The sequence below is a fragment of the Equus przewalskii genome, chromosome 1 (assembly GCF_037783145.1).
Source record: "Equus przewalskii isolate Varuska chromosome 1, EquPr2, whole genome shotgun sequence".
Classification (NCBI taxonomy): Eukaryota; Metazoa; Chordata; class Mammalia; order Perissodactyla; family Equidae; genus Equus; species Equus przewalskii.
In genome coordinates this window covers 155,540,452-155,564,491 of record NC_091831.1, presented here as the reverse complement: position 1 = coordinate 155,564,491, position 24,040 = coordinate 155,540,452, and the positions used below count along the sequence as shown (strand labels likewise).

At 37.5% G+C, this 24,040-nt stretch overlaps 2 protein-coding genes across 2 annotated transcripts; both read left to right on the top strand.

The window, feature by feature from the left end:
* The first annotated feature begins 439 nt into the window (after positions 1-439).
* On the top strand, positions 440-1,414 carry LOC103559886 (olfactory receptor 11H12). Its single transcript, XM_008533699.2, has one exon. The coding sequence runs from the start codon at positions 467-469 to the stop codon at positions 1,412-1,414; it is 948 nt and encodes a 315-aa protein (XP_008531921.1). The 5' UTR covers positions 440-466.
* A 16,370-nt stretch (positions 1,415-17,784) lies between these two features.
* On the top strand, positions 17,785-18,917 carry LOC103540458 (olfactory receptor 11G2-like). The gene has a single exon (XM_008507048.2). The coding sequence runs from the start codon at positions 17,785-17,787 to the stop codon at positions 18,754-18,756; it is 972 nt and encodes a 323-aa protein (XP_008505270.2). The 3' UTR covers positions 18,757-18,917.
* Positions 18,918-24,040: the final 5,123 nt, after the last annotated feature.

The window sequence follows — 24,040 nt, the reverse complement described above, 5'->3', positions numbered from 1 at the left end:
GAGTTCCTTTACAATGTAAATGTCTCTTACAAAGGGTAAGTAAATTCTACTTTTCAGTTTCTTTCCTGTCTGCAAAGTAACTAGCCTCAAATAATCATCATGCCAAAGAGACATACCTTGGGGTGGCCAAATCCAGGTCCCCACACTATCATAGATCATCCCTGCCACAAAATAGCAAGCTTACAAATGAGATTAACTTTATCTAGTTGTATCATAGTTACATAGGAAGAGAGACATCTAGAAGAAGGCAAAAGTTTATTTCTGTGCAGCCAGCCACCTGCTATGCCCAAAACTCAGAGTAAATAGCCAAGAAGTAGACTACATTCTCTTCCCACTCTCTCTCTCTGATGATTCTTTTGAAAAGTGACTCCATGCTCATTGCCTTTCCATGCTGAAAAAGGAGCACATCTGAAACTAGTTCTAACTGATGATAATATGTCTCTTGACTTTGCAGGTTACTGACCCAATGAATGTCTCTGAGCCAGATTCCAGCTTTGCTTTTGTAAGAGAATTTTTACTCCTAGGGTTTTCTTGTGAGTGGAAGATTCTGATCCTCCTCTTCTCACTCTTCACCACAACATATGCTCTGACTATAACAGGGAATGGAGCCATTGTTTGTGCTCTATGGTGTGACCGGCGACTCCACATCCCCATGTACATATTCCTGGGGAATTTCTCCTTTCTAGAGATCTGGTATGTCTCTTCTACAGTCCCCAAGATGTTGGTCAACTTCCTCTCAGATGAAAAGACCATCTCCTTTGCTGGATGCTTCCTCCAGTTTTATTTCTTTTTCTCTTTGGGAACATCTGAATGCTTCCTTTTGGCCGTCATGGCCTTTGATCGGTACCTTGCTATCTGCCGTCCCTTGCACTACCCTAATATCATGACTGGGCATCTCTGTACCAAACTGGTCATTATCTGCTGGGTTTGTGGATGTCTGTGGTTCCTGATCCCCATTGTTCTCATCTCTCAGATGTCCTTCTGTGGTCCAAATATTATTGACCATGTTGTGTGTGACCCAGGGCCACTATTTGCATTGTTGTGTGTTTCTGCCCCAAGAATCCAATTGCTTTGCTACACTCTAAGCTCATTAGTCATCTTTGGTAACTTCCTCTTCATTCTTGGGTCCTATACTCTTGTTCTATTAGCTGTGTTGCGTATGCCTTCAGCCACTGGGAGACATAAGGCCTTCTCTACCTGTGGGTCTCATTTGGCTGTGGTATCACTGTTCTATGGCTCTCTAATGGTCATGTATGTGAGCCCAGGACTCGGCCATTCTGCTGGGATACAGAAAGTCGCAACTTTGTTCTATGCTATGGTGACTCCTTTCTTCAATCCCCTCATCTATAGCCTCCGGAATAAGGAAATAAAGGCAGCCCTAAGGAAACTTCTGGGGAGTTTCAACACAATCTAGGATCCCTCCATTATCAGGTTAGTACAGGCTAACAAAAAGCAATCAGAATTATATAGTTATCCAAATCTTCAAATATGGGACTAGTGAAATTGACTTTATCAGCCTATGAAATTAAGCATCTATGGGGCCATTTTGAATCATAAAGTGGCTGGATTATATAGATAAATGCAGTTGTTGGGTTCTTCTTTGGCACTTAGACCGTATATTAACTAAGGAATGTACAAATTGGGGGTTTTGGGGATAGTCCTGTGATTCTTCTATGATAAAAGTTCTTGTGTTCTATTTGATAATTTAGGTTAATAGTCCTGGGATGAATAAGATTATAATAGTACCATTTTGTTTGTTTAGTTAGTTGGTTGTAAATAACAGAAGGAAATGTACTCTTTTCTGGTTGTGATTCTTTTCATGTTTGACTTTATTATTTTGGTGATATGGTCACTCCTGGTAAATAAAACCTTAGGAGTAATTATCCAAAATTTCTATGGGACAATAATAGTATGCTAGCCTAATGATATCCAGGCCTATGCTTGTTTTCTTTATACATTCCCCTTTCTAAGCCTTTAAAGGGCAGATTTTAATTCTGTATATAACACCAACAATCAAAATATTCAGAACTATAGTATTCTGAGTACTAATATTTTAACCTAAATGAAATGTTACCAAAAACTTCATGGGTAAGCTAATTGGATTTTAGATAATAGAACATTTCCTCCTACTGACTGGAGAGGGAAATGGTATACCTGGAGATAAATTACTTAATTTCAAAAAATAAATAATGGTTGTTATTTGTTGCTGAAACAACGTTAAAATAACATTAAGGAAAATTTTTAAAGAAAAACACCTAGGATTTAATCATTGAAACACAACTATTTTCATTTATATGTGTGCTTTATTTAACATAACATCAGCTTGTTCCTATATTATAGAAAGTTTTTATAATTATTGTATTTTTGGAACTATAATATTCATTCAACTAATATGGTATGGAATGAAAATTTTTATGTAGTGAGATGAATGTCTTCCTAGAAAGAGGATTATCCTTCCAAGTAGCTTGAAGTTGACTTGTGAAGGATATAAGAAAGGGAATTTTCAGAAGGGGAATTAGGGGAAAAATGAATGCCACCACTACCCAATATTGACCACTTGCAGAATAAGTACTCGGGGATTCAGACCCTTCTTCCATCCGTTACCAATCCTTTTGTTGGACATTATAGTTATTTCCATTATTTTACTGTAAAACTTAATATCTCTAGAAAATCTTCATAAATATGTTCCATAAAGATATTTTGCAAGCCTAAGTTAGGATTCATCACCTAACCCAAAAAAAACTGCCCCAGAAAATCTAGGATGGAAGAATACCATATGCACGTAACAATTTTCCCTTTATGTTTTTTTTTTCAATTGCAGTAACATTGGATTATAACATTATATAGCTTTCAGATGTACATCGTAAAATATTTCCAATTCTGTGTAGATTACATCATGTTCACCACCCAAAAACTAATTCAAAGTCCATCCCCTCACATGTGAGCCTAATCACCCCTTTTGCCCTTTTGCCTTTAGGGTTTTTATCTTAGAACAATTTCCCAGGAAAGATATGGATTACTCAGTCCAAAGGAGAGAAATGCTTTTGTGAGTTTTGAAATGGACATTCCAGGCAGGACAACTATTTGTTCCTTGGATGTGAGACACTGTCAAGCTCCTTAGTAAATCTCGCTGATCAGAATTCTGCCATATCTTCTCTCACTAATCTAGTCCATTGAGGATGTTTTCTAACTCTATCCCCTTTCCCAGGGTGCATGACTTTTAAGTTTCCTGAGATCAGATAAGCAAAGAGCTGAAGAAGAACAGGTAGTTAAGGATGAAAATATTTCCACCATAAAGTCAGCATTTCCTACCTTGGGTTACTCAGTTAATATGTTTGTGCAGCAACTAGATTTTCAATGATCTCTTCTTACAACCCCAAACACTATGATTGGTTCACAACCCTTTACATAGTATTAAATTATTTGACATACCACTACAACATATACAATATTTTTTCAAAGCCAAACGCTATCCTAAAGAGAGAGAGAGAATGAGAGAAAGAATGTTAGGGATGGCAGTAGGGAGATAGTGTTCTTTTTTTTGAGCATTTGAACTTACAAAAGAACACAGCAAGATGATATATAACAATAAGTGTGCTGGTTAGTGGTTTCCTCAGGGGAAATGAAAAGAGAGAGTCAGCATTTTCTACTTTAAGATATGAGTCATTTTGTTATTAGCTGCCTTGAAACCCTTGGTAAACTGACCAAACATTGAACCTCCCTCAATTACAACTAACTCCCTCCAAAGTAAAACCAATATTAAAGTAAAAACTTATAAAACCAAATATTATGTACATTCAAGATTTCAGTAAAGATAAGGTCATGGGGCACACAGGAAAAGAATATTACAAGAAAAGAGAAAGTGAATTTATTATTTTAACAAGTTTAGATGCAAATTCACCACTATGGGGTTTTCTCTTATTGACAACATTAAAAGGAATAATAATGAACATTTTGAGCCCCCTGTTTTGTGCCAGGCACTGTTCTAAGTCCTTTACATTTGTCACTTTATTTACTACTCATGACAACCCAATCTATAAAATACAGCTAATGATGATACTTTTGTCACAGAGTGGCTGTGAGTAATAAATGAGGTTAATCAGAATAGGATTTTATACGAAGTATGTATATAATTGATTTCAGTTAATATTATTATTATATTTCTTTTGTAAAGCTCTTTATCATTTACCAAACACTTTGATATAGTCTTTCAGTCCTTCCACACAAATTCTGTGACATAGTTAGGGTAGATATTCTCGTACTTATTTCATAGATGAGACCCAAAGAAGCCAAGTATGTTGTCCAAGGCCACTTAAGTAAGTGAAGGAACCTCTTCTGCTTACTTCGATATCACCGAGAATTCTGTTGTGCCATATTTTCACTCCTGGAAATTACATCTATGACCTACGCAATTACCTTCATAACTATACGACAATCCAGGTCAAAAAGCTGGACTTACTTCAGAAATGACTATTATAGAGGAGAAATGCATGAAGGAGATACACTTATAAGAGATTTCTTTTCTGCTGTTTTCAGAAAATAACTACATAAATTATGGGAAAATTTATGTAAAAAATATTTAATAGGTAAAATGTGTTACTGAGTGAAAAAGGCAGATCATGAAACACAATTATTATATAAGCTTATTTAAATATAGAATAATGGTATTATGGGTAATTTAGATTCTTTTTTCCCTCTTTTATGTTAACATATGTTTATTTCCCAATTTTTCCATGATAAACATGTATATCTCATTTAATTTATGAAGAATGAGTTTAAAAACTAATATTTAGAAAGGATATATAAGTTACAGCAATTCTCCTAGACATATTGCTTATCTAAGCTTTCCCTCTAGTTTACATGTTAGGAAAGGACAATGCTACGGTCTTTGGTAAGTCTTATAATATATGTCTTTCCAGAGCTTCTCAAATACTTTTCCATGGGGGTCACTTTGTGGAGAGGAGTAAATTTGGCTCCCTAGTGCTTCTATTTCACTCAGAATCAGCCCTTTCTCTAAAGGAAATAGAGGTTCTTGGCAGCAAATTCTGGCTTTGCAGATTTTGTTCGAGATGTTTGGAACAGAAAGAGGAGATGAAATAGAGAGACATATCACACAATTGTGAATGAAACTCCAATGTATCTTCCCAAACAGGAAAATTTTCCACAGGGGCTTCCCATCTGCATGTTTCTATATCTCACCTAAGCCCCCTGCTTACCACTAGTACAAGAACTAATTTTCGTGAAAACAGAGTTTCAATTATTATGCTTTGAACACCTACCCTTTACTATTTCTGTTTCTTTTTAGCAATCTATTTGAAATGTCTGCCTCTTTTAAAGAACACATGACATTTATCTATCAAGATATATAGTTTAAATCATCTTAATAAAAACAGAGCCTTTACAAAAAAAAAAAGCAATCATTCAACTACCTTGAAAGAAGCCAGAAATCCAGAATTGGAAGAAATAATAATTATTTTTTATTAAATAATTCAGATACTACATATTTCACCCACTTGAGTGAAGGAAACAAAAAGGAAACTCCAGTTCTATCCAGGGATCAAGAATTGTCATATATATTAGACTCAGATTCAGCTGCATATAATAGAAACCCAAGTAACAGCAATTTATGCAAGATGAAGATTTAGTTTTTTTCTCACATATAAACTTCTAGAGCTAGGCAATCCATGGCAGTCCAGAGGTAGGCAGTTCCAAGATGCCATCAGTGACTCAGACTCTCCTCGCTTTTTGATAAACCCTTTTTAGACATATTTTCACTCTCAAAGTTATCTTATTATCTGAAGATGGCAGCTGAAGCTTCAGACAGCAAGACAGAGGCTAACTTACACTCCACTTATATTTTTGATTGAACAGAAGTAAGTCACATGACAACCCCTACATATAAGAGAGACTGCAACATTTAATTTTTTTAAGCTGGGCACATTGTCACCAGAATAGAATTGAGGTTCTATTAGTTAGGGAATAAGAAAAATGTATAGTAAGTATGCAGCTAACACACTCTGCCAAAAATGTACTGGGCATAGAATTACAAAATGAAGATAATGATGAAAGTTCAGAAATAGCCTTTTTTCTCAATGCTACCTCTTTAGGAGCTTGATACTCAAACAAATCTTTAAATCCAAATAAACAACAAGAGAGACTTTTAGTGGACAGAAAATTTTTGAAAGACAAAATTGTTAATAAGAACAAAAAAAAGAATGAGGCACTATAAAGCCTAAGATTTTAGTCAAAACTCTTGAACCTGTGTGAAAAAACATATATAAATGTTTCTCTGGTCCTCAACAAACAAAAGCACCTTATGTGACGCTTGAAAAAATGAATTCTTGGGACAAAAGATGAGAGAAATCTTTTAGTGACTCCATAATCAAGCTTATATAATTGTTACTCCAAAAACAGAGGCAGAAAAAAATATTGTCCAAAAAGAGTTTCAGTCAATTCAAGTATGATATAAATCAGAATGTAGGAGATCCTTGTTCTCTTTGAAATACTAACAACAAAACCCGTCCTCGCTCTGATTTCGTGATGTCCCTCCCAGAAGTTTCTCAATGGCTCATATCCTCTGGAAAAGATCCTGCCATTCAGATAGAAATCCACTTTTCTCTTTCTTCTTCCTTCTCTGCACTCCTAACCTCAGTTTGAAGGTCAAGTTCCTTCTACTAAGATGATCGATTCCTCCGCAATCTTCTTGCTACAGAGAAACTTAATATTAAGACTATTAGGAGGACTGAGAGGAAAAACGTAGAAATGAAACCAGCAAACAGTTAGCCCTTCATGATTAAGTAGCTAGGAACTAAAGTTTTTTTGTTTTTCTTTTCGCAATTACTGATTATAGCTTTTAGCTATTTACCTACGCATTGTTAAGTGTGCTGTTTAGGCAATATGCTGTCTTACTCCCACTAGGTTTCTATGGATAACATCTCCCTGGAGCCTGGATCACATGGTAATGGCTCTTTGAGCTGTTTTCCAGGAATTAGAACCCATTGTCCCCTTCAGGCCAGTTGAGACCACCAACCTATTAACTGGGCCCATGCAGATGTCTGATAAGTGACCTTTTGACATCAAGAGGCTAAAAATTCCACCCTCAGATGATGTTAATGCCACCATTTTGTGAACATGCGTCCTACGAAGAGCCATGAAGTCTGACTACGCTTGCACAGCTTGTCAATTACCTCACCTCACCTCTCCTCACCTCCAATCATCTTTCTCCACATTTGAGACCACCTTGCCCCCTACCCCATAAATATCTTTGACTCCCTATTTTCAGGGAAGCAGATTTGAGAGTCATTCTCCTGTTTCCTCATTTGACTAACTTGTGATTAAACCCTCTCTCCCCTGTAATCTTGTTGATGTGGGTCAAGGCTGCCCCAGGGAGAGAAGCCCAAGGACTCCTATCCTATATCCCAATCTATATGACCTGATTCATATCTAAAGTTATATGGCCACACAATAACCAAACCCCACCTGCACTGATACCATTTTAATGACTTTTTACCTGATCTTTCCTTTGTCTAGTAAAAGTAACTCATAAATTTAGCCCTACCATCAACACATTGCAGCTCTTCACTGCCCATTGGTCTTGTCACCATGCTTGCAGCTCTTCATTGCCCATGGTCCTGTCCCCATGCTATTCTCTGAATAAAAGAGCACAACTACAAGACTTTGAAAGTCCAAGAAATCTTTCTTTCAACTCCTTGGCCTGCTGAGCCCACATCATTTTCATCTTGGTGTTTGGCTTTCCGGGTGATCAGCAAAAAGGAATCTGATTCGGTAACAGAAATGGTAGAAATATTTGGTCACTGTTACTGAAAGGAAGAAAGAAAACTCTCCTGGGAAATGGGGAAGGGAATTGTTCTTTCAGACATCAGGAGGATATGATACAAAAGTAGTGAGAACTGAAATCCCCAAACCAGACTGGAAAGAGGAAATCATCAAATATAAAACGTTGTTAAGAGGGAAAAGAGAGAAAACAGTGCTGTTTTGGGAGAAAGTAAGAGGTTAACAAAGCACTCTTCTCTTTTTCTTGGCACATCCCACCTTCAATTTAACAGGGGTGTCACACTTGTGTGTGAGAGAGGGCAGAGGCCCTTGTGGAGGAAAGAATCACAGAAGGAAAGGCTTTTACACTTTTGCTGCAGGAGAATATGAGAAAGAGCCCTTCCTGAGAAATTTCAACTCCGTCTCCACTGATCTCCATTTCCTCTGCTTAAAGGTAAACAAACAGCTGCCCCAGTGCCAAGTAAGGTTTGTGGACAAGTTGGAAGAACAAGTAGTGGAAACTGACAAGGAAGAAAGCAAAACAGGAGAATGTCCCCTCCACAGAGATCCTGGTCCTCTCCAGGAGAGACCAGAGGGCTCAAGCTTGGCAGGGGCTAGGCAGAGCTTAAGGGGAACATTCAGGGAAAGCTTGCCACAATTCAACTGGCCAAATCAGGAACTGTCATTTGTGGACAATCTAATTGATGCCTCAGGTAATACCATCAAATCTGATTTCCTAAGGACAAAGGACAACTCCAAAGCACAGAATTGTTCTGTATTCCTGGGATCTCTGCCCCAAGGTCATTGTGTCTTCTTCGTCTGAGATCTATTCCAGACCCTAAAATCTCCCTATATACTAGTAGGGAAGCCCAAGAATAATGGGGTATGCTATTTGACACAGTCAGGTACTGAAGTCTGGGCTCAAGAAATAGTCTTTTAAATAAAAACCACATGATCATCTCAGTAGACACATAAAAGCATTTGACAAGATCCAACAGCCATTTATGGTAAAAATTCTTAACAAAATGGGGATAGAAGAAAATTACCTCAACATAATAAAGCCCCTATGTGACAAATTCACAGCCAACATCATACTCAGTGGGCAAAAACTGAGCGTCATACCTCTGAGAACAGGAACAATACAAGGATGCCCACTATTATCACTCTTATTCAATATTGTACTGGAGGTTTTGCCGAGAGCAACTAAGCAAGAGAAAGGAATAAAAGGAATGCCGATTAGGGAGTGAAGAAGTGAAACTCTCACTGTTTGCAGACAACATGATCTTGATGCGGGGTTGGTGAGCCGAGGAGTCTAAAGAAAGATTTCTTAGATTCTCAAGATCTGGCAGTAGTGCTCTTTTATTTAGGGAATAGTGTGGAATAGCATGGGGACAGGACCCATGGGCAGTCAGAGCTCCTGCTGCTGCTGCTGCATGAGGACAGGACCCATGGGCAGTCAGAGCTCCTGCTGCTGCCCTGAGTTGAGGGTTAGGGCTAATTTTATAAGGCATGGGTACATGACTTATTTTTACTGGAAAAAGAAAAGATGATGTAAAAAGTCATTAAATGATTTCAGTGCAGATGGGGTCTGGTTATTGTGCGGTCATATAACTTTAGATACGAATCTGGGCATATAGATCAGCATGTAGGTGAGGATGCCCTGGGCTTCTCTCCCTGGGGCAGCCCTAATTCATACCATAAAAAAAGTCCACTGGGTCATATAGTTTGGCATGTAGGCCAGGTCACCTTGGGCTTCTCTAGCTGGGGCAGCCTTAATCCACATCAATCTTATATGTAGAAAACCCTAAAGAATCCATCGGAAAACTATTAGAAATAATTAACAACTACAGTAAAGTTGCAGGGTACAAAATCAACTTACAAAAATCAGCTGCACTTCCATACTCTAATAACAAACTTATAGAAAAAGAAGTCAAAATACAATTCCACTTACAATCACAACAAAAAGAATAAAATATCTAGGAATAAATTTAAGAAAGGAAGTGAAGGACTTATCCAATGAAAACTATAAGAGGTTATTGAAAGAAATAGATGATGACATAAAAAAATGGAAAGAGATTCCATGCACATGGATCAGAAGAATAAATATAGTTAAGATGTCCATACTACCCAAAGCAATCTACAGATTCAATGCAATCCCAAGCAGAATCCCAATGGCATTCTTCAAGGAAATAGAACAAAGAATCTTAAAATTCATATGGGGACAACCAAAGACTCAGATTTACTAAAGCAATTCTGAGAAAATAGAACAAAGCTAGAGACATCACAACCCCTGACTTGAAAATGTACTACAAAGCTATAGTAATCAAAATAGCATGGTACTGGAACAAAAACAGGCATACAGATTAATGGAACAGAACTGAAACCCCAGAAATAAAACCGCATATCTAGGGACAAAGGTGCCTAGAATCTACAATGGAGAAAAGATAGTCTCTTCAATAAATGGTGGTGGGAAATCTGGACAACAACTTGCAAAAGGATGAGATTAGACCATTATCTCATGCCATACACAAAAATAAACTCAAAATGGATCAAAGACTTGGACATAAGTCCTGACCTTAAAACTCCCAGAAGATAATATAGGTAGTACACTCTTTGACATTGAACTTAAAAGGATCTTTTCAAATACCATGTCTTCTCAGACAAGGGAAAAAAGGGATTGGACAGGACAGGATGGATGCTATGGTTGCCAGCATGGAGAGCAGCAGAGCCACCCTCTGTGTGCTCAGCTGCCAGGCCCTGGGAAGTCCCTGGTGCAATCTGGAGTTAAGGCTTGCCACCTACCACTTGGTGGCCAAGCCTGGGATTGCTCGCCTCCTGCTACTGTTTCTGGAACTTATGAATTGGTGGCAGCTGCACAGCTACCACTGCCTTGCCTGGTGGCTGCAGAAGGACTACTTAGACATAGCTTTAGCTTTCTCCATATCGTTCCAGGCCTCTCAATCTATATATCCAGGAATCTTCCCGGATTTTCATTTTGGATTTCATCTTGTAACAGAATATGCTTGGGATTGTCTTTATGATCTTAGGCACAACAAATCCTACCATTTGTGACAACATGGATGGATCTTGGACAGACATTATGCTAAGAGAAATAAGTCAGACAGAGACAGCCAAATACTGCATGATCTCACTTACATGTGGAATCCAAAAAAAACATAAACAAAGAAAGCTTCACAGTAAAAGAAATCAGATTTGCGGTTACCAAAGTGGGAGGAGGTAATTGGAAGAAGATGGTCAAAATGTACAAACTTCCAGTTATAAGATAAATAAGTGCTAGGAATGTATGTACAACATGATGACCATAGTTAACACTGCTGTATGATACATAGGAAAGTTGTGAAGAGAGTAGATCCATAAGATTCCTCACCACAAGGAGAATTTTGTTTTCTTTTCTTGTTATCATATCTATGTGAGCTGATAGATGTTAACCAAACCTACTGTGGTAATCATTTCACAATATATGTAAATGAAACCATCATGCTGTACACCTTAAACTTACACACTGATCCCTGTCAATTCTTTCTCAATAAAACTGTGAAAAAAAATTTTCAATGAACTAAGGGGACCTCAGGCAGACAGTGAGGAACCAGAAAAGGGGTTAAAGGACCCTGAAACTCTAAGGACTTAGGATATGGAGATCAGTCTTGGAAGAAGCTTAGACCTGCCCACTGCTCTCATTTTACTGCTTCATCTATTAAAAGGATCCTCAACTGGAATAAAGGAGGAGGTAGTGAGAAATTGACTTCAAACTAGCCGAGTTCAGAATGAAGTCAACAAGCCTGTTCACAAGCTTTACAAAAGTCTCCTCAATTGGCTACAGATTTCCATGTTACAACCTGCCCCCCTCATGCCTCTATATTATAACATTGGCAAACAATGGAGAAGGGCTCAGTGGAAATAAGAAAAAATATATTTAGTAAGTCTTCCATACAGAAAACTGTAAAAGTTTATTGAGAGAAATTCAAAAAGACAAATTGATGGATAGAATATGCCAAGTCTGTGGATTGTAAAAGTAATTGTTGTGTAAATGACAATAACTTTCCCCACTCAAAGCAATCCCAATCAAAATTCCAGCAATATTAGTGCAAATTGACAAATGGATTCTAAGTTTACGTGGAAATACAATGAACTAAGACTACCAAAAAGAGTTTAAAGAGAAATAAGTTGGGAGGATTTATGTTACTAGCTATCAAGACTTACTAAAAAGGTACGATAATTAAGAGAATGTTTTACTAGTGCAATAGGTACAAAAAGACAGATGGAATTAAACAGAGAATCCAGAAGCCAATCTGTCATATGTGGACACTTAATTTATGATAAAATTAAGACTTCATTCCAGGGGTTGAATGAAGGTATTTTTTCCAAAAAGAAAAAAAAAATAGAAAAGTCTAAGTGTCTAGGTCAAATGTATTTTCATGTATAAAAATAAAATTTGACCTCTTTTTCAAACTATACACAGAAATTAAACCCAGGATGATTGCAGATCTTAAATGTGAAAGGTAACATATTAAAGCTGAGAAAAAATAAAATTCAAATGTTTTCATGACTTTGAACTAAACAAAAATGACTTAACCATAAAGGAACTTGATTTATAAATTGAATATATTAAAATTAAGAAATTCTGTCCATTAAAAAAATTATGAGACTAGAAAAATAATCAACATAAATGGGAGAAAATATTAGAATGCATATAACTGACAAAAGGCTTGTTTTCAGAATATATTTTTTAAATATTTAAAGTTATGATAAATTCCCAATAGAAAAATGGGCAATCTCTTGAAAACTCATTTCAAAGAAAGGGTATTTCCAAATAGAAGAGGATATGTTTTCCTAAATTATTTTTTAAAGAACTGACATAACCAAATATTGGCAGAAAATACAGAATGACGAGGATTATCATGTACTACCCAAGAGAATGTACATTTGGGCAACCATTTTGGAATACTCTTTGACGTTATCTGTTAAAGTTGAACATAGGCATTTCCTAGGACCCAGGAATTTCATATATATACAACATAAATTTTTGCAAGCATACACCAAGAGATATACATAATACTATTCATTGCAGCATTTTCGTAAGAACCCCAAACTGGAAACAACCCAAATATCTCTACAACAATAGGGTGACTATCTCTGTATATTTACTCAATGGAATATTATACAACAATGAAAATAAATGAACTAAGGGTATATGAAAGACCACAGATAAATCTCACAAATTTAATTATGAGTGAAAAATTCCAAACATAAAATAGACACTGTTATGATTTCATTTATGCACATTTCAAAAACAGGCAAATTGAAGGATTTTTTTTCTCTTCTTCTTTTTTGTGAGGAAGATGGACCCCGAGCTGACATCTGTTACCAATCTTCCTCTTTTTTGCTTGAGGAAGATTGCCACTGAGCTAACATCAGTGCCAATCTTCCTCTATTTTGTGTGGGATGCCACCACAGCATGGCTTGACAAGCAATGCTACATCTGCACCCAGTTTCCTAACCCGCAAACCCCAGGCTACAGAAGTGGAGCGTGGGAACTTAACAACTATGCCACCAGGCCAGCCTCTAAACTGGCCATATTAGAAATAAAGACAAAGGTTATTTTGAAGAGAGAAGTATTAATAGGAAAGGCCACAATGAGGCTTCTATGGTGCTAAGTAATGTTCTATTCTTTTAGTCAGGTGGCGGTTAAACAGGTGTGCACTTTTAATAATTCAGTGAGCTATATAATTACAATATGCATACATTTAGGTACAATGTTTTGAAATTAAAAAAAGAAACAACCCTTAAGCCAGATCACTTTATTCTCTGCTCAAACACCTCCCCTGACCCTTTCTTGCAGTGAAAGCCAAAGTCTTTACAATAGCCTACAAGACCCTAAATGATCTGCCCTCACCTGTTTTCTCTCTGCCATCATGTCCTGCTACTTTCCCCATTGCTTACAGTGCTATAGCTACGTAGGCCTCTTTGCTGATTCTCCAGCATTTTATGCTTCCTTCTGCCTCTGGTTCCCATGATTGACTATAATTTTTGCCTGCAACACAACTCCCCCATATATCCATACAGTTTGTTTTCTCACTTCAAGACACTGTTTAAATGTCACCTTCTCTGTGAGGCTTTCCTTACCACTTTATTTAAAATCATAATCTCCCATTCTAACATTCTCTTCTAACTCTCTGCTATTTTTTTATTTTTATTTTCCAATATACTACATAATTATCTCATTTATGTTATTTGTTTTCTTCTCCCTCCGACAGAATGTAGATACTGTGAAGACAGGATTTTTGCAGTTGTTTTCTACAATATCCCTAGGATCTGAAATAGTGATTGGCACACGGTAGGTATTCAATAAATATTTGTGGAATAACTGAATACCAGTTAAATTTCTTGAACTGCCAATTCTTTTTTTCAAGCTTTGTTGAGATATAATTGACATATAACATTGTGTAAGTTTCAGGTGTATAACATGATGATTTGATAAACGTATGTATTGTGAAATGATTACCACAATAAGGATAGTTAATACCTCCGTTAGCTCACATAACTGCTTTTTGTTTTTGGTTGTGTAGACATTTAAGATCTATTTTCTTGGAAACTTTCAAGTATATAATGCAGTATTGTTAACTGTAGTCACCGTGCTGTACATTAGAACGTATTCATATTATAGCTGGGAGTCTGTACCCTTTGACCAACATCTCCCCATTTCCTTCATTCCCCTGTCCCTGGAGATCACCATTCTATTCTCCGTTTCTATAAGTTTGAGCTGCCAATTCTTTTTGCTCTACATAAAATGCAACTCAAGTATCTCTAACAAACTATGCAAGGGCAGATATTTGACGAGCAAGGAATGACTTCTTCTTCTTCAAAATAAATATAAGGAATCCAATGGCAGAGCTTCCTATTGTAGCTATCATGACAATTTGTATTATTACTTAATTATTCCCCAGGAACTTTAAATAATGAATGGTAAGAGAGAAGAAAGAAAAGTTAAAATCAACTTCTACATCTTCACTATTCTTTAGGGAATACTAAGACTTGATGTTTGATTATAAGTAAGTAAACATCCAAAAATTATCTCCTTTCTTGAACAAATATGATCAAATCATCAAGAGAGAAAGCCCCAAATCCCAAAAGGTCATGATGCTAGGAAATAGCCATATATAATACCTTCCTCTGGCTTTCATTTTAACTGTAAACATGTGCTTTGAAGTTGGTGAAAAGACATGCTGTAGGGTTCATTCTTTGTAATCCATGAGAGATTACAAACTGGATGACTCAGTTTCTTAGAATTTTGTCTCATGCCTTTTGCTCTGTGGAGTAATATTTTATCTCTCCATCTCTGACTTTCTTCTTAGCATTCATCCAAGGACAGAATGGAAACTGCATTACATGTGAGCCACGTGTGCTCCAATTTTTTGCATTAATAATTTAATAAGAACCATGTTTTGTTATTTTTGAGGAAACTGAAAATATTTCATTAGAATTGAATGCTGTCAAAAAAGATAGCCTAAAAATATGAATTTCCTTCTTGTTTCTCTGAGTTCTGGAGGATATTTTTTACTTAGTTCATATATCCCTTTAAAAGAGGGGTAAGAGATATATACCAAGCGGCTTAGGATTTCACATGAAGATGTATATTAATTTTTTTTTTTTGAGGAAGATTGGCCCTAAGCTAACTACTGCCAATCCTCCTCTTTTTGCTGAGGAAGACTGGCTCTGAGCTAACATCCATGCCAATCTTCCTCTGCTTTATACCTGGGACCCCTACTACAGCATGGCTTTTGCCAAGTGGTGCCATGTCCGCACCTAGCATCTGAACTGGCGAACCCTGGGCCGCCAAGAAGCAGAACTTGCAAACTTAACCACCGAGCCACCGGGACGGCCCCAAGATGTATATTAATTGATAAATTACTGAAGAAGGACGTATTTTGATGATTTTTGTTGCTTGGAGAGTAGAGGAGATATATCAAATCCCCCTTTCCATAGATATCTTCTTTCCCAAGCTCATATATCGCCTTTCAATTCCATTAGATTAGTGAGCCTTGGTTTAATGTGGATTATTTCTTTTTGAAGTAACAAAAGTTTTCAGCATGTATGAGTTTTGTTCTTATTTTTGTTGTAGATACAGGATTTACTCTAAACTCCAGCACTGGACAATTACTAACCCTGGGTAATACTCCAAAACAAGCAGGGTAAGTATCAACAATGATTTGAAATGAATCCTTTGTCAGTGACCTTTCTCAAAGTAAAATAAATTAAATGAGATGGCTGAGACTAGTGTTCTGAGTAAATAGGATACTGGAATGTCTAAAAGACAAAAAGATGATCCACTGTAATATAAAAATATATTCAGAACAAGGTATTATGGGACATGATTCCTCGAAAGCCCTGTGTGAATGACTGTATTTTTTCTCTAAAAACATTAACAAACTGTTTTAGACAACCTATAGAACCACGGATTTAGCTGGCTTGATTTACTACATCCAGATTCATACAATCCTAGGGCAATGAGAACCTATGAATAGTAGTCTTTCCAATTTAGATGCCATTTAATTCATCAAATGAAAGAGTCAGCCCTTTACATGGTCTGACCTAGGAATCCTAATATTATCTCCCTATACAAAAATATGTCAAGGCAAACTTCCCTGACTCAGAATCTTGGATTCCCACCTTGAAAACACTTCCTGGATTTACTAAATATTCCACATAAAATGCAAAAATATTTCCAGGAGGGAAAAATAAATCAAAATTAGTACAAAAATATATTAAACTTTTACAGTTAACCTCTTGATTATAAACTCTGTGAGTGTAAGATTTTTATATCCACAGCTGTTTCTCGAACACTTAGAAGACCACTTGACACAATAAAGAAGTTTAAGAAATAATTTTGAATTAATTACTTTGTCTAATATAATAGGTCAGAGTAAGGTCCTGAGGAGACAGGAGAATTGAGTTTTGATTCAATAACAACTACTTGAGATGGAAGTAGCCAGAGAGAGAAAGAAGTGAGAAGATCCTTGTTTCAGATTTGCCAAGATAGGAAAGGCCTAGATGGGGCTTAGTGAGATGTAAAAAGATTCCAAAGATCTGTCTAAAAGGAACATGTGGAAAAGGGCTGTGAATGGATACACTCACAAAAATGTAAAACCTATCTATCTTCCCATTTTTCTTGCAGCCAACTTGACCATGGGTACCAAGTAGAGGAGGCGTAGTGAACTTGGCCACAGTCACTCAGACCAGCTGCTGTCCCTTAGATCAGTTCCCATAATGGGTATATCTAGTTCATATATGCACATGGGAGTATAGAAAAGTATTTAGCCAGAGAAAAGTATTTAGAGGCCAAGGTATAGGTCTCTTTCTCACAGTGTATAGGGCATCCATTTGCCCAAAAATGAAAGGAAGCATTTTTCTATACTAAACATTGGTATAGATACATGAAGTAGCATAAAAGGCCATATACCCTGGAATGATAGAGGAATTTTTTATTGTCACTTTAAAACACCATGAGTAAGCTGGAGGACTGAAAGTGAAAATGGACATTAATTTGTGTCCTTAATGGCACTACATTCAGAAAACTTTTAAAAAATATCTTGATTTAGTTTTTTATTATTATATCTGTTATAAATCATAAAGAATCAAGTATTCATAGTACTGTTGAAAGAAGTTTGCGTGCACAGAAATGTAGTATCAGTAGTGCAGGTAAATAGATGAAAGAGTAGACTAGGTAACGTAGAATCACAAAAGTTAGCATTCCTAATATCTAGTCTAGTGTCCTTAGAAAGGTAAAAATTTGTCTCTGATTCATGTTTTCCTTCTTTTCTATTATTCTGACTTTGTAAAATAATATATGTTCAGGGGCTGAGTCTCGAAAGTCACAGTTTGTTGCTTAAGCAAAGTCTGTTTACTACTTTATAAAATAAAACCTTTAAAAATTTGGTGTTTTCATGAAGAACCAGCATATTCCATTAAAGTGCAGTAACCAATGTCATCTCCATGTCTTCCAGACTAATGAATGCATCTGGCAGAGAAACCACCAGCTCCGTCAGCCACTTTATCCTCATGGGCTTTCCCTCGAGCCCAGAAATGCAGCTCCTCTGCTTCGGGCTCTTCTCCGTAGCCTATACCCTGTCCATAATGGGGAATGCAATCATTGTCTGTGCTGTGTGGTGGGACTGGCACCTTCACACTCCCATGTACATCTTCTTGGGGAATTTCTCTCTCCTCGAAATATGTTATGTCACCACGACCATCCCTAACACATTGGTCAACTTCCTGTCCACCAGCAAGTCCATCTCCTTTGTGAGTTGTTTTACACAGTTCTACTTCTTCTTCTCTTTTGGGTATGATGAGTGCTTCTTCCTTTGCATCATGGCCTTTGACAGGTACCTTGCCATCTGCCATCCTCTGCATTACCCACGCACCATGACTAAACAACTGTACACTGGTCTTGTCATCTTTGGGTGGTCATGTGGGTTCATCCTCTTCCTAACCCCGGTTGTTCTCATTTCACAGTTGCCCTATTGTGGCCCAAATATCATCAACCATTTTGTGTGTGACCCTGTCCCATTGATGATGCTGTCCTGTTCTGAAGACACCATCACTCAGATCACTTACTCTACTTTCAATGATGTTTTCATGATTGGCACCTTTCTTTTTATCCTTTGCTCCTATGCTCTGGTGATCCTGGCTGTACTACGGATGCCCTCAGAGGCTAGCAAACAGAAAGCTTTCTCCACTTGTGCTTCTCATCTGTCTGTGGTGATCCTGTTTTTTGGCTCTGTTATGGTGATGTATGTTAGTCCTGGATCAGGACACCCAGTGAAAATGCCAAAATTCATTACCTTGTTTTATTCTGTGATAACACCTCTATGCAATCCTATAATATACAGCCTCAGGAACAAGGAGATGAAGGCTGCTCTGAGGAAAATGTTTGGGACTGAACAAGGTGTTCATAAACATAAATGAGAGCCAAAGCCCGTCTCTCAAATGCAACTTACCCTAATAAGACATGAGTGATATATTTATCTACAAATCCATTGTTTTATTAAGAAACTACTATAAAGAGGACCCATTATCATCTTAAACACCACTCACCAGAAGATGCACTAGTCTTATTTAAGAAGAATATGTTGTAACAAATGAATTCAATTTTGTTTTGAAGTTAATATCGAGTGAGTAAAATTTTATGTACCTGGGCCAACCAGTCCCTCTATATGTAACTCAGTTTCTAACAAGAAGACAGAAGTCAGCTTTGTATTACTGAATCGAAGCAACTAATACAGATGTAATAGTGATCATAGATTGCTTTGAGGATTAACACTATAAGCTAATAATTATCCACTGGGACATACTGGCTGATAAAGAAGATTCAAATTTGAAGGAAGTCCACCTTGCCAGAGTTTAGCATGTGTCTTTGTTTTAAGGAAACAGACTAGCAGCCTTAGCTGGATATTAGTGATTTTTAAGAGTGCACAGGACAAAGATTAAGAATTTAAAGAGTATTAGTTACCTGCAATATACTAAGTTAAGAGCTAAACATAAAGACCAGGAGATTACTCAGAGCATAACTCACTGTAGGGTAAATCCAACTTACACAACAGGTTCTGATGCCATATATGATTTAGTGTTAGTACTGTGTGACTTATTTTAATACTTCCATAAGCATTCTTAAAACTGTTTCTATAAAATATTTAACATTGTTCCTTTAATTATGAATTTCATTTTGTTCTGTTGACATTTTTTCAAACATGAATCCCCTAAACATAATTAAAAGAAATTATGATATAAAATATATTTTACCGAATTTTAATTTGTAGCCTTCAAGAAAAGATTTACTCCACAAAGTAATGTGCAGCAGCAATTGGACTTCATCTCCTAAAGAACCTGGGTTGAGAATATTTTCTGAGCTTAGAATGCAGAATTTCTGAGTTCTGGAAAAGAAGTGGCTGTCTTTATTCTACTTCACATAAGAAGCAAATAAATGGCTAACCAATTGCCTGACAACTATTTTATATAGGAAGAAAATATAAAAAATTTAGGGGGCTGGCCCCGTGGCCGAGTGGTTAAGTTCGCGCGCTCCACTGCAGGCGGCCCAGTGTTTCGTTGGTTCGAATCCTGGGCGCGGACATGGCACTGCTCATCAAGCCACGCTGAGGCGGCATCCCACATGCCACAACTAGAAGGACCCACAACGAAGAATATACAACTATGTACTGGGGGGCTTTGGGGAGAAAAAGGAAAAAAATAAAATCTTTAAAAAAACAAAAAAATTTAGAACTTCATCCAAACTAACTTCAATATGAAGTTCAAAGGGCTGATAATGTTAACACTGATTTTCATCTGTACAACTATTCATCTTTCTTAGTTATATAAGAAAAAGGGATAAGAATTAATGATTCCTAATAAAATATTTTGTTGATTGTTTCTGCAGGTTTACAGTGCCTATATTTGTAATTAGCTTTAGGTTAATTATTAGCCAAATTTTTCTCACTCATCTTAAATTCTACCACATATTAAGTTTGTTGCCACTTGATAGACTTGTAAGTTATTTGGAATGTTAAGAAGCATTTCAGATAGCTTCATTGCACCAACCTATCTTCCACAGTTCATACCTGTGACCTCATGTGGGAAGTGAGGTTTCATAAATCAACTGACAAAGGAGGAAAGGAACCTTAGGCTTGTTTCACAGATTGTCTAAATATATACTAGTGCAAGGAAGAAATGTACTACTGCTGCACTACAACTCCTCTCCAGAGTGGCCACAGAGTGTAGTGGGGGAGAAAATCCTCACAAAGCAAAGAGCTGGGAGAAACCTACTTAGTTATCTACTTTCATATGGCGGGAGAAATAGCCTGATCAACAAGATAAGGACATTCACAGACTAATGACTGTTGCAAAAAGTTTTCACTAATTGGTCAGGGGCCCAAAAGGAGCCAGATAAGAAAATCAGAGTCAAAGAAGTTTGAAGAGGTGCTGGCCCAATGGTGTAGTGATTAAGTTTGCACACTCTGCTTCAGCAGCCTAGGGTTCGTGGGTTCAGAACCTGGGTGCAGACCTACACACCGCTCATCAAGCCATGCTGTCACTGCATCCCACATACAAAATAAAGGAAGACTGGCACAGAGGTTAGCTCAGGGACAATCTTCCTCACCAAAAAAATAAAAAGAAGTTTGAAGAGGCAGCATATGGATGGACCTATGAGAGTGAGCACAAAAGTATACAGATCTTTATGTCTCAAATCAATGTGCACTGGAGAGGACCCTCGACAGCAGAGACATCCAACAGCCAGGTAGAAAGAAGGAGTCATCCAGGACATGTCAGGCAGCTCTCCCCTTCACCTCAGTGCTTACACAAAGTGCTCATGAAAAGAGTGGTAGGGATGGAGGTTATGCATGAGACAGAAAATAGGGCACTCTCTTACCAGGGTTGGTGAAGCCACTGAGCCACTGGTGGTGCAGCCTCAATGAGAAGCCAATGCTAAGCCCTCAATATGACTTCTCCCTTTGAGAAAACCACTCAGAAACAAGTAGGAAATTGATCACCTCAAATTCCTTTCATTCTGGAAGGTGCAAAGATTTGCTCTTTCTGTGATTTATTTTTTCCTGAATGTAGGTTTGTCTTCCTTTCTTGCATAGCCTCTGTCTGCACCACTATCTTCATGCTTACAGGATACCTGATTTACTAACATGGAATCCCTGCACAAAATTACCACCCCAAGGAAGTGAAACAAGAGTCATGTGAGCACAGGATTCATTGGTCCTACCATATACATGGAAGCAGTTTACTTGATAGAAGTTGTTAGTACAGTCGAGTGATTCCAACACCTGGTGACCCTGTGCACAGCAGAGCAGAACTCTGCCAGGTCTTTTGCTTCATCCCCTCACCTTTTGGTGTTACTCTGCTCTATAAGACAATTCTCCACTGCTATTCATAGGGTTTTCATGGCCAATTTTATTTGGAAGTGGGTGTTCAGGTCCTTCTTCCCAGGCTGTCTTAGTCTAGAAGCTCTGCTGAAAACTTTCCACCATGGATGACCCTGAAGGTCTTTGAAATACCAGTGGCATAGCTTTCAGCATCACAGCAACATGCAGCTGCCACAGTATGACAACAGACAGGTGAGAGATGTGGTTCCTGGCTACTTGACAGAATATAGGAATGTAACATTAAAGGCTAACCATGGTTCCTCAACCTAGGCATTATTGACATTATGGGCTGAATAATTCTTTATCATGGGGAGCTATTCTACGCAGTGTAGAATTTTTGGCAGCATTCTTGGCCTCCACCTGGCAGATATCAGTAGCAGACCCTACTGCTACTGGCATGACAAGTGTGACAACCAACAACGTCTCCAGACAGTGTCAAATATCCCCTGGTGGGTGGGGGGAACAACCCCCATTTAAGAACCACTGGAGTAAGTAAAGATATTGGTTTGAGGCTACACTGCAAGTTTGGGACTCTGTTCTCCAAAAAATTTTACACACATTTAATCAGTGGCCAATAAAAGAGGCTTCACTCCCAGCAGCTAAAATTACGTCAGTCTGAGAACCAAGAAGAGAAAATAAGTTCAACTCATAATTTTCAGTGATTCAGTTGCAGAATTTGTTCTTGCTGCCTCTGCAAATTTAAGTTCTGTCAGATAAATTATGGTTACCAGAATGGGAGTAGGGGAAGCTTCTATGAGGGGCCAAGTAAAGATTCTATTAAACCTGAAACTATGACTGCTTCTGTTTGTAACTCTCTTGTTGGTGGGCCAAGAAAGAAGGGATTCATTATACTGGTCAGTGTAATCTATGACAATTATCCATGGCTGCTCCTACATGTCAGAGATGGGTGGAGTATATTTGGAATTGAGAACATTCACGGGGGCTTCTTTTGGTGCTTTCATGTTCAAGAAAATGCAACACACACAGTCTGAAAAGGGCAAAGCAATCAAGGACTCAGAATCCTTAGAGAGAAAAATCTCAGTGACCCCAGCATGCAAGCAACTTAGAGCATCTAAATTGCTCATCAAAGATGAGGGACATCTACAATGGGTGGTAAAGGAGGGAGATTATGAATATCAGTGATGGCTGTTCATTAGCCATTCTGCATGTAGTCATTTTTATAGATTGCAGGCTATGAGTACCTTGAAGATGCAGAAATAGAGTGGATATAATACAGAGAATAAATAGATTTGAATAGTTCAAGTAGAGGACTATAGCAAAAACATTTGGTATCGTGCATTACATCTATTCATCCCAACTCTATTTTCAGTTACAGCTGCTTGGACAGTTGCAAGCTTGGACTCGTAGTGATAGTGTTAACCTCAAGAGTTCCACACATCTTTTCATTTTCTGACTTAGAGCCTTCTCCAAAGCCTTTGGGGCCTAGTCAGCTAGAGAGCAAATGCAAGAAGAATATAAGGACAGTAATACTCCAGAGACAACTATCAACCTAACTGGCAGAGTGGCCAACGGATAAATGCCTAGCTTTTTAGACATGCTGGTAGAATCAAGCCCTTGATACACCAATTGCCTACATCAGAGACCTTGAATAAACTGACATTAGCTCTTCGTGCTTCTAAGTCTCACTCTCACTGTTCTCTACTCTTCCTTCCTAGGTAACCCCAAATAAGCTATGTACCCAAGTCTTTATCTGAGGTTCTGATTTGGGGAGTTTAAACTAAAACAAATATTAACTGTGATCTTTCCCAATTATACCTTTTATGATCAAAACACACGAATGTGTTTACATGAAGTAAAGGGTTTGTGCACACATCTCTCCATCTCTGTCTCTGTTTCCACTCTGTCTCTCTTCTCCTAATCTGTTTCTACTCCAGGTGTTCGCCTTCTTCTCCATTGTTCTGTCTGTTATTTACTTCTGCTTGCTAATCTTAGTTGTTGTTTGTATCTTCGAATACACAAAGAAACTTAGTTGACAAAGTGTTTGAAGATTTCTAAGTTCTAAAACTTTTTTTCAGGAAAGTTTTGTACTTTTTTCCATTTAAATATTAGAAAATTCTTTTTTTTCCTGTTAAATATTCCCCTGGGTCATATTGCAAAATAAAGATAAAAAGCAAGTGAGAAATAAAATAATAAATCTTTATTTTTCATAATAAATTATACACTTCTTTTCTCCCTCCCTCACAATTCTATGAGGCAATTCCCTTGACCTGATGATCTCAATCTGAAAATCTCGGAACTCTAAAGCATTACTTGGTCACCACCTTCTACTACAGATAGTGAGTTGCCTCTCTCCAAATGGCAGTTTT